This window comes from Gossypium arboreum, chromosome 1 (genome assembly GCF_025698485.1).
Source record: "Gossypium arboreum isolate Shixiya-1 chromosome 1, ASM2569848v2, whole genome shotgun sequence".
NCBI classification, from domain to species: Eukaryota; Viridiplantae; Streptophyta; class Magnoliopsida; order Malvales; family Malvaceae; genus Gossypium; species Gossypium arboreum.
The window spans coordinates 60188748-60200715 of NC_069070.1; the positions used below are offsets into that span (position 1 = coordinate 60188748).

At 37.8% G+C, this 11968-nt stretch overlaps 1 protein-coding gene across 1 annotated transcript; it reads left to right on the forward strand.

Annotated features, from left to right (window-relative positions):
- The first annotated feature begins 10167 nt into the window (after positions 1-10167).
- Positions 10168-10774, forward strand: LOC108481192 (uncharacterized). Its single transcript, XM_017784355.1, has 2 exons — positions 10168-10278; positions 10454-10774. The coding sequence occupies exons 1-2, from the start codon at positions 10168-10170 to the stop codon at positions 10772-10774; spliced, it is 432 nt and encodes a 143-aa protein (XP_017639844.1).
- The last annotated feature ends 1194 nt before the right edge of the window (positions 10775-11968 follow it).

Below are 11968 nucleotides of genomic sequence, written 5' to 3' on the forward strand. Positions count from 1 at the left end.
ATTAGGTAAAGTTTACCTTAAAAATAGATGCTGACAGCTGCAGTGATGTGGATTAGAAAAAGCACTAAAAATAGTAGGAATGGAATTAAGTAGTGAATAAATTATGTAATCGAACCTTGATGAATCTATTTTCATATGAAAGTAACAAAACAATCATATGAGCCGTATTTTATGAGATGTTTAAGTTTTCGTGAAACAGGGCTAGAGCGATTTCTGGATCCCCTGTTCTGAATTTGGAAATTCTTTATAAATTAACCAGAGATAATTATAAGTCATACCATATATTTCTAGATTCCTTTTCGAGTCTAGTTTCTTTAGCAACAAACGGTATAAGTATTGAAGCTCTGTACATGGGGATATCTAAGTCGTAATGCATGAAGGTCAGAGTAGTCGAACCCTGAAACAGGGGAGATTTTAACTAATAAACTATACTAATTGGCTCGACCAAAAATTCTACAAAAAAACTTGTAGATGGAAATATGAGTCTAATTTCAGAAAAAATTTACGGAACTGGTTTTTGAGTTTTTAAACTCGAGATATGATTTTTAAGGTCAAAGTGACGCAGTTAGCCAGCTTGTCTGGAAATTTTAAAATGGACTGTGCAAATAAATGAATTAAGTCTGTTTGCACCTCGTGTTCGACTCCGGCAACGGTCTTGGGTACGGGGTGTTACAATTTTATTGGTATCAGCGCTACGGTTTAGTCGATTCTAGGACTACCGTAATATGTTTGGGTCTAGCTATACATGCCATTATGTGTTTATTTGATAGTGTGGTGATTTCTGACAGTTAAAAATGTGTTTATTTATAGAAATGGATCCCGATCCCAACCGAACGGTAGCTGATGATCTTGAGAGTCTAGCGCCTGCTCCCGCACAAGGGACAGTGCCGGCGGACTCTCAACCTATTGCTAGTAATCAGAATGATGAAGCTAGACAAGCTTTTTATAGCGTGATGAATGACTGGTTCAACCAATACATACAACCCCCATTCCCGACTAATACAACCCCCGCACCTACAATACCTCCAGTAACTAACCAAATAAGGTCAAATAAGCTCCCAGTTGACAGAATCCGAAAACACGGCGCTACTGAATTTAAAGCTACGGACAGCGATGATGCCGAGTAAGCTAAATTTTGGTTGGACAACACTATTCGGGTACTCGATGAACTATCTTGCACACCTGATGAATGCCTAAAGTGTACTATCTCCTTGCTACGTGATTCTGCCTACTATTTGTGGAATACGTTGATTTCTGTTGTGCCCAGAGAGCAAGTAACTTGGGAGTTTTTCCAAACCGAGTTTCGGAAAAAGTATATCAGTCAGAGATTCATCGATCAAAAACGGAAGGAATTTCTTGAACTTAAACAAGGTTCCATGTCGGTTACTAATTATGAACGAAAGTTTGTAAGGCTTAGCCGGTACGCTCGAGAATGCATTTCTTCAGAAGCGTTGATGTGTAAACGTTTCGAGGATGGACTGAACGATGATATAAAGCTGTATGTTGGCATTTTAGAAATCTGAGAATTTGTGGTACTTGTCGAGCGAGCTTGCAAAGCCGAGGAGCTCAGTATGGAGAAAAGAAAAGCTGATATGGGAGCAAAGGAGTTTCGTAAGAGATCTTCGGGAAAGCCCTTTCAACAGTCATTGAAGAAATTTAAAGATGATTTAGGCCGATCTAGAGACACTTCGGGCTTTTCTAGACGAGATCGTGATCGACCCCCTGTGAGTGCACGGGTCACTTCGGTCGCCAGTGTTAGAAATGATCGTCGAGACAGAACGGAGTGCTAGTATTATGGTAAATGGCATTCGGGGAGTTGTAGATTCCATGACTGCTCTTGTTACAAGTGTGGATCAACTGACCACTTTATTAAAGACTGCCCTAGATTGTTTGAACAGAATGTAAATCAGAGTGGGAAACTGGGTGCTACTACTGCTCGGGGTAGACCATCTAGAAATACGGGCAATACTAGTAGTGGTCAGAGAGGATCTAGAGATGCTACAACCAGATCTGAGGCTCGAGCTCCTACTAGAGCTTATGCTATATGCGCACGCAAGGATGCTTCCTCGCCAGATGTTATTACCGATACTTTTACTCTCTTTGATAATAATGTGATTGCTTTGATTGACCCTGGTTCTACTCATTCTTATACGTGTGAAACCTTAGCATCGAGTAAGACTTTACCTGTTGAGTCTACTGAGTTCGTAGTTCGGGTGTCAAATCCCTTGGGTCGTTACGTGCTTGTCGACAAAGTGTATAAGAAATGTCCCCTAGTAATCCGAGGTTCCTGTTTTCCGGCCAATTTGATGCTTTTACGGTTTGAAGAATTTGATGATATCCTCGGTATGGATTGGTTGATCGTACATGATGCAATTGTAAATTGCAAAAGAAAAACCATCGATTTGAGGTGTGTAAATAACGAGATAATCTGAGTTGAGTCTACTGACTTGAATAGGTTGCCAGCTGTAATGTCATCGTTGTTGGCTCAGAAATATGTAAGAAAGGGGTGTGAAGCATACCTTGCGTATGTACTAGATGACAAAGAGTTTGAAAAGAAACCTGAATCTGTGCCAGTGGTTTGCGAATACCCGGATGTTTTTCCTGAAGAATTACCGGGTTTACCACTGCTCGGAGGTAGAGTTTGGTATTGAGCTCGTACTGGACTACACCGATTTCGATAGCTCCAGATCGTATGGAACCAACCGAGTTAAAAGAGTTGAAAGCTTCGGTTGCAAGAGTTGACGGATAGAGGTTTCGCCGACCTAGTTTCTCACCTTAGGGTGCGCCAAGATTGTTTGTGAAAAAGAAGGACGGAACCATGAGGTTGTGCATCGACTATCGTCGGTGAATAAAGTGACAATAAAGAATAAATATCCATTACCGCGTATTGATGATTTGTTTGATCAACTAAAGGGAGCCTCGGTGTTTTCAAAGATAGATTTGAGATCGGGTTATTATCGATTCATGAATTTGAGATTCGGATATACCCAAAACCGCTTTCGAGCGAGATCTGATACTACGAGTTCTTAGTGATGCCGTTTGGGCTCACTAATGCCCCGCAGTGTTTATGGATTTGATGAATCGGATCTTCGACCGTATTTGGATCGATTTGTAGTTGTGTTTATCGATGATATTTTGGTCTATTAGAAATGAAACCGATCATCTTGAACACCAGGATTAGTGTTGCAAATTTTACGGGATAAGCGGTTGTATGCTAAGTTCGATGAAGTGTGAGTTCGCTAGAGAGGTTAGCTTCTTGGGACATGTGGTATCTCGCATCGGTATCCGAAGTCGATCCGAGCAAAATTTCAGCCATACTTAATCGGAAACCTCCAGAAATATTCTTGAAGTTCGAGCTTTTGAGACTTGCGGTTACATTACAGACGCTTTGTAAAGGGTTTCTCGATGATAGCCACACCAATAACGAAACTACTTCAGAAAGATGTTAAGTTCGAATGGTCAGAAAAATGTCAGAAAAGTTTCGATCAACTAAAAACTCATTTGACTGAAGCTCAAGTACTAGTGCACCCCGAATCAGGCTAGGAGTTTGTCATTTATAGTGATGCATCCCTACTTGGGTTGGGTTGCGTATTGATGCAAGAAGGTCGAGTTGTGGCCTATGCGTCGAGACAATTGAAGCCACATGAGAAAAATTATCTAACCCATGATCTCGAATTAGCTGCCATCGTATTCGCTTTGAAAATATGGCGACATTACTTATTTGGTAAGCAGTGCCATGTATATTCGGATCACAAAAGTCTCAAATATTTGATGACTCAAAGAGACTTGAATCTGCGACAAAGGCGTTGGCTTGAGTTGCTGAAAGATTATGAGCTTGTCATTGATTATCACCCGGGAAAGGCTAATGTGGTTGCGGATGCCTTAAGTCGTAAATCACTGTTTGCTTTATGAGCGATGAATGTACACTTGTCTGTTCTATCTGACAATATGTTAGTGGCAGAATTAAGGGCCAAACCATTGTTGATTCATCAAATTTGTGAAGCCCAGAAAGTCGATGATGAATTGGTCGCAAGATGGGCTGGATGTGTTTCGAATATGGAATCAGAGTTTCAAATTGATGACGACGATTGTCTGAGGTTCAGAAGTCATTTGTGTGTTCCAAGAAATTCAGAACTTATTTCGATGATTTTGAACGAAGCTCATAGTAGCCGAATGTCAATTCACCCGGGGAGTACGAAAATGTACAACGATCTGAGATGTCAGTTTTGGTGGCATGGTATGAAACGAGACATTTCCGATTTTGTTTCGAAGTGTTTAATATGTCAGCAAGTGAAGGCGGAACATCAAGTGCCTACGGGTTTACTTCAGCCGATCATGATACCCGAATGGAAATGGGATCGAGTCACGATGGATTTTGTATCTGGTTTGCCAGTATCGGCAAGTAAGAAAGATGCGATTTGGGTTGTTGTTGATAGACTGACTAAGTCGGCTCACTTTATCCCCGTACGTACGGATTTTTCATTGGATAAACTAGCTGAATTGTATGTTTCTCAGATTGTGAGATTACACGGGGTACCTATTTCTATTGTGTCGGATAGAGATCCGAGATTCACCTCACGATTTTGGAAGAAATTGCAAGAAGCTTTGGGCACCAAGCTGCATTTTAGCACTGCATTTCATCCCCAAACCGATGGTCAATCCGAGCGGATAATTCAGATACTCGAGGATATGTTGAGATGTTGCATCCTTGAGTTCAGTGGTTCATGGGAACGGTATTTACCTTTGATTGAATTCGCTTACAACAATAGTTTTCAATCAAGTATTAAGATGGCACCTTACGAGGCTTTGTACGGTCGTAAATGCCGCACACCATTGTTTTGGATGGAGCTCTGTGAAAGTAAAATTTTCGGAGTTGATTTGATTAAAGATGCTGAGCAGAAAGTAAAAATAATTCGTGAAAGTCTGAAGGCAGCATCAGATCGTCAGAAGTCGTACGCGGATTTAAAACGAAGAGATATTGAGTATCAGGAGGGAGACAAAGTGTTTCTTAAGGTTTCACCTTGGAAAAAGATACTCAGATTTGGCCGTAAGGGCAAACTGAGTCCGAGGTTCATTGGGCCATATGAAATATCCGAACGAGTTGGTCCAGTTGCGTATAGATTGATTTTACCCCCTGAACTTGAAAAGATTCACGACGTCTTTCATGTTTCGATGCTTCGACGTTATAGATCTGATCCATCGCACATAATTAATCCATCAGAGGTTGAAATTCAATCTGACTTGAGTTATGAAGAAGAACCGATATGTATCCTAGCTCGTGAAGTGAAAGAGTTGCGAAACAAAAGGGTCCCGTTAATAAAAGTGTTATGGCTCAAACACGGGATGGAAGAAGCTACTTGGCAACCCGAGAACTCTATGAAAGAACGATACCCAAACCTATTTACCGGTAAGATTTTCGGGGACCAAAATTTCTTAAGTGGGGGAGAGTTGTGACAGCCCTAAATTGACTCTAGTCAGAAAGTGGTTTCGGGACCACTAAACCGAGTCATAAAAATAATTAACCATCATAGTTGATTCTTATTATATGTATGTATGCATGTATAAAAATTTCATATTGGAATTTTGTTAATTGTAAGTGAATTTTTTTAAATAGGACTTATATGGGAAAATTTAGAAATGTGCTAGGCAAATGTAAGGTGGCCTATTTATGCATGTTGCAAAATAATTGTACTTGCATGTCAAATTAACCAAAGAACAAGATGGTGGCCGGCCATGCTATGAGTTAAAGCCTATTATAAACATTTGGTGTTAGTGTTTTATGTTAGAAAGAATAAAATAAAAGGTTAGTAATAAAGTAATGAAAAGGCAGGGGTGATGAAAACAAAGTTGTCTCATCCATGCTCCCCCCCCCCCAATTGCCGTGACTTGAGGAAGGAAGAAAGAAAAGAAGAAATCGGTTCTTCTTGGCCGAAATGAAAAGAGGAAGAAGGGAGTGAAGCATTCGGTCATCTTAGGCTAATATTAAGGTAAGGAGTTGATACTAGTCCTTGAAATTTTAGTTGATCTTGGGTGAGATATCAAGTTATCTTTGTAACCCATGTTGAAATCTTGATTTTGGAATGAGTAAGGTTTTCGGCTATGGTAATTAATAAGGGTGAAGGTTGTTGTTTCATGCTAAATCTAGATGAACAATGGTAGTTGCTTATATCTTAATATTTATGAGTTCCTTTCTTGGTTCTACCTTAAACCCATGAAGTATATTTTATTTGGTGTTGTTGGAGGTTTCGGTCATGGGATTATAAGCTTGTAAGTTTGATGGTGAAATTTATGCTTTGTGAGGGTAAATGGTTTAAAAGGAGCATTCGGCCATGATGTAAAAGTATGATGAAGTGATGTTAAATGCTTTGAATATTGAGTATATGTTGTTATAAGTTGAATTTAAGGTTTGTTAAATTGTCTTTGTCATTGCCGAATGTGTGTAGTTAAAGAAAAATTGTTAAAGTGCTTAGTTAATTGATATTAGGTTAATGTATGTGTTTTGAATTGATGGAATGGAGAGGATGCTTTAATTGTGCTATGAACAATTATATGTTAAATTAAGGTTTGCTAAGCTAGCTATTAAGGTGAAGTACAAATGTTAGTATTTGATTGCTAGTGTATATATGTGTATTAGCCGAGTTTTGAACTTGAAACAAAATGGTATTTAGTCAATACAAGTAACCATATTTGTAGAATGTATTAAGTATATAATCGGCCTCAACATAGACATGCATATTCGGCCACATGAATGAATATATAGATTGATGTTGTACGTTCGGCTATAGGTAAGCATATTGATGGCTTTATCTTGATTTAGAAAATCGGCTAAGGGAGAATATTGGCTAATATGTTGAATTTGATTCATGATTTCATACATATGTGACTCTAATGCCTAATATATATATGGGCTAAGTACCTTGAATTTCTCTTTGATGTTCAAAATGATTAAATTAATTTATTTGTTAAATTAAGCTCAAGAACAAAGGGGAACTAGATCCGATAAAGGAAAGGAAAAGGTGATCGAATAGCCATTAAAATTGTTCGACAACATCTGAGGTAAGTTTTCGAGTAATGGAACTTAGATTATGATTCGATTAGATCATGTTATAAGCAAATCAAAATCATGCTCTTTGTATGTAGCTATTGAACCGAAAATGATAATGCTTGATAAGTGACTTGTGCTTGAATTCTAGTTATGAAAATGAAATATAGATGTGTCATGATTTATTGATATGTGCATGAATATTCGGATGATAACCGGGCTAAGTCCCAAAGGCATTTGTGCGAGCTACTATAATCGGGCTAAGTCCCGAAGGCATTTGTGCGAGCTACTATAACCGGGCTAAGTCCCGAAGTCATTTGTGCGAGTTACTATATCCGGGCTAAGTCCCGAAGGCAGTTGAGCGGGTAGATATATCCGGCTAAATCCCGAGGGTACTTGGTTTGGGAATGGGCGATCTTGCTGTAATAATCTCAATTAATACGCTCGTAAAATCCCAACGATGAGGTATGTTTCGAGTATGCATTGGAATAGTTGATTCCTTTTAAATAGTATTCGCCCAGTCGATTAATAAGCTTCCGGCCTTTGGTTAAGTTGATCCCTTATGTATGAATATAAAGGTTGGAAATGTGAAGTAGGTATGATTGTGAGAATATGTGTATATGAAATTATTCATTTAGTCATATGAATGCTATACTTCAGTTGTGCATGATTTCATTACTCAAAACTTACTAAGCATTAAATGCTTATTCCGTTTCTTTGATTCTCTATTTTATAGATTTTGGTTCGTCAACTATCAGACTCGGGATTGTCAAAGTTGAAGTCGTCCACACTATCAAAGCCCTTTTGGTACTCTTTTAGTTGAACTCTGAAAATGGCATGTATAGGACTACCCTTTTGTTGTCGGTCATGTACCTTTTGGTATTGTATAAATTTGGATAGCCATGCGAAAATGGCTTATATATACTTTGAGCATAGCATTATAATCATTTTGTATGTTGTTCATTGAGGGGTATGGAAATGTTTGGAAACGATTAGCCATTGGAATGGTTAATCATGATCATTTGGGTGCTATGTATGACAAATTCTAGTTAATCCATGGAAAACCATGAATTAGGTAAAGTTTACCTTAAAATAGATCTTGACAATTTGCAGTGATGTGGATTAGAAAAGCACTAAAAATAGTAGGAATGGAATTAAATAGTGAATAAATTATGTAATCGAACCTTGATGAATTTATTTTCATATGAAAGTAACGAAATGATCATATGAGCCGTATTTTATGAGATGTTTAAGTTTTCGTGAAACAGGGGCAGAGTAATTTCTGGATCCCCTGTTCTGAATTTGGAAATTCTTTATAAATTAACCAGAGATAATTAGAAGTCATACCATATATTTATAGATTCCTTTTCGAGTCTAGTTTCTTTAGCAACAAACGGTATAAGTATTGAAGCTCTTACAGGGAGATATCTAAGTAATAATGCATGAAGGTCAGAGTAGTCGAACCCTGAAACAGGGGAGACTTTAACTAATAAACTATACTAATTGGCTTGACCAAAAATTCGAGAAAAAAACTTGTAGATGGAAATATGAGTCTAGTTTTATGAAAAATTTACGGAACTGGTTTTCGAGTTTTGAAATTTGAGATATGATTTTTAAGGTGAAAGTGACGCAGTTAGCCAGCTTGTCTAGAAATTTTAAAATGGACTGTGCAAATAAATGAATTAAGTCTGTTTGCACCTCGTGTTCGACTCCGGCAACGGTCTCGGGTACGGGGTGTTACAGAACCCGTTTATGTTTTAATAGATCTAGGATCGTCACATTATTATGTCAATACAATACTGGTTGAGACGGGAAACTTAAAACCTGAATTGTCCAAAGTAACGATAGAAGTGTCTAATCCATTGGGGTAAACTATGTTAGTGAATCAGATATGTCGAAGATGTCCATTAATGATTCAGGATAAAATCTTTTCTGTTGATCTGTTGAGTATGCCATTTGGAGACTTTGTTGTCAGAACATGGAGTAATTTTGGACTGTTATAAAGAGAAATTCACTGTTCAGAATGAAAATGATGATAAAATCGAAGTAAAGGGTATTCGGACCAGTGGGACTATTCGTGTTATTTTAGAAATTAAGGCTAGTAAGCTTCTTAATCAGGGGTCTGCTGCTTTCTTAGCATATGTTATTAATTCTGATTCAGTTGAGAGTCAGTGCAGAAAAGTTCAAACTGTATGTGAATTTCTTAATGTGTTTCCTGAAGAATTGCCTAGATTACCTCCTGATTGAGAAGTTGAATTTCTGATTGATGTATACTCGGGTACGGATCCAGTGTCAATGCCTCCATATTGAATGTCACCTACTGAGTTGAAGGAGCTGAAGGTACAACTGCAAGACTTATTGGATCGAGGTTTTATACGACCTAGTACGTCACTGTGGGGAGCTCCAGTGTTATTCGTTAAAAAGAAAGATGGTTCGATGCGGTTGTGTATTGATTATTGACAGTTGAATAAGGTGACTATCAAGAATAAATACCCGTTACCTCGCATTGATGATCTATTTGATCAACTAAAAGGAGCTTCTATATTTTCAAAAATTGATTTGAGGTCGAGATATTATCAGTTGAAGGTAAAGGAGACCGATGTACCAAAGACAACATTTCGTACACAGTATGGACATTATGAATTTTTGTTGATCCCATTTGGGTTAACCAATGCTCCGGCTGCTTTTATGGATCTTATGAACCGAATTTTTTAGCCATACTTGGATCAATTTGTAGTGGTTTTTATAGATGATATTGTAGTATATTCGAAGTCTGAAACTGAACATGAGCAGCATTTTCGAATTGTTTTGCAAATATTGCGAAAGAAACAATTATATGGGAAATTGAGTAAGTGTGAGTTTTGGTTAACGGAGATTGTATTCCTTGGTCATGTAGTATCAATAGATGGGATAAGAGTAGATCCAAAAAAGTTTGAAGCCATACTTCAGTAGAAAATTCCCAGAAATGTGTCAGAGGTACGTAGTTTCCTTGAATTGGTTGGATATTATCAAAGGTTTGTGAATGGATTTTCAAAAATAGCTTTACCGAGATAAAGTTACTGCAAAAGAATGTTCCGTTTGTTTGGAGTGAGCAGTGTTAGAAAAGCTTTGAAATTTTGAAGCAAATGTTGACAGAGGCACCAATATTGACTTTGCCAGAGTCGGGAAAAGATTTCATTGTGTACAAGGATGCTTCTTTAAATGGTCTTCGGTGTGTACTGATGCAAAACGGAAAGGTAATTGCTTATGCTTCATGGAAATTGAAACCACATGACCGCAATTATTCGACACATGATCTAGAATTAGCAACTGTGATATTTACCATGAAAATTTGGAGACATTACCTATACAGTGAAAAAGGGCCTTATTTATATTGATCATAAAAGTCTGAAATACGTGCTTTCTCAAAAGGAACTGAACCTAAGGCAAAGACGATGGATAGAGCTTTTGAAAGATTATGGTTGTGTCATAGATTATCACCCAGGTAAAGCTAATGTTGTAGCTGATGCACTGAGTAGAGAAGATGCAATAGAATTGAGAGCGATGTTTGCACAGCTCAGTATTATTGATGAGGGAGGACTCTTGGCCGAATTAAGAGTGAAACCAGTAATGTTTGATCGGATTAGATCAACACAGTTGAAAGATGACAAATTAATGAAGAAAAAGGAGATGGTAAAAAACGATACAGCAGGGAAGTTGAGTATTGACGAAAATGATTGTTTGAGATTTTAGAATCGGCTCTGTATTCCAACTACTTCTAAAATAAATGAATTAATTCTTCAAGAAGCTCATAATAGTCAGTTTGCATTACATCCTGGAGGAACAAAAATGTATCGTGATTTACGGGAACTGTATTGGTGGCCGGGTATGAAGAAAGATATAGTGGAATATATGGCTAAATGTTTAAAATGTTAACGAGTTAAAGCTGAACATCAAGTTCCAACAGGGTTGCTTCAACCTATTTGTATTCCTGAATGGAAATAGGCCCGAATAATAATGGAATTTGTAACTGGGTTGCCACTGTCTATGAGTAAAAAGAATGCTATCTGGGTAATCATTGACTGACTTACGAAATCAGCTCATTTTATAGCCGTTAGATCTGACTGGTCACTATAGAAACATGCGGAGGTGTATATTCGAGAAATTGTAAGGTTACACGGTATTCTAGAATCAATAATTTCTGACAGAGATCCACATGAGTCTCTTGGTACTCAACTTCATTTAAGTACAGCTTTTCATCTGCAAACTGATGGATAATCTAAACGGGTAATACAAGTTTTGGAAGACATGCTCCGAGCCTGCATGATTGACTTTGAATCTAATTGGGAATGGTATTTACCATTGGCTGATTTTGTGTATAATAATAGTTACCAATCAAGAATTCAAATTGCACGGTATAAAGCTCTATATGGTCGGAGATGTCGACCACCAGTGTGTTGGACGGAATTGAATGAAAGAAAAGTGGTTGGTCCAGAGTTAATTCAAGAAACAGAAAACACTATTAGAAAGATTCGAAAACGATTGGAAGCAGCTTTCGATAGGTAGAAATCGTATGCAGATCAGGAACGACGGGACATTGAGTACTCAGTTGGAGACAAAGTATTTCTTAAAGTCTCTCCTTGGAAGAAAATCTTGAGATTTGGTCGGAAGGGAAAATTTAGTCCACAATATATTGGACCATATAAGATTATAGAAGGAATTGGACCGGTGGCATATTGTTTAGGTCTACCTCCTGAATTACAAAATATTCATGATGTTTTCCATGTTTCTATGTTAAGAAGATACCGATGAGATCCGTCTCATTTGATTTCAACTGAAGATATAGAGATTCGACCTAATTTGTCATATGAAGAAGAACCGGTTAAGATATTGGCACGTGAGGTAAAGGAATTACATAATAAACGATTTTCCTTAGTAAAAGTGTTA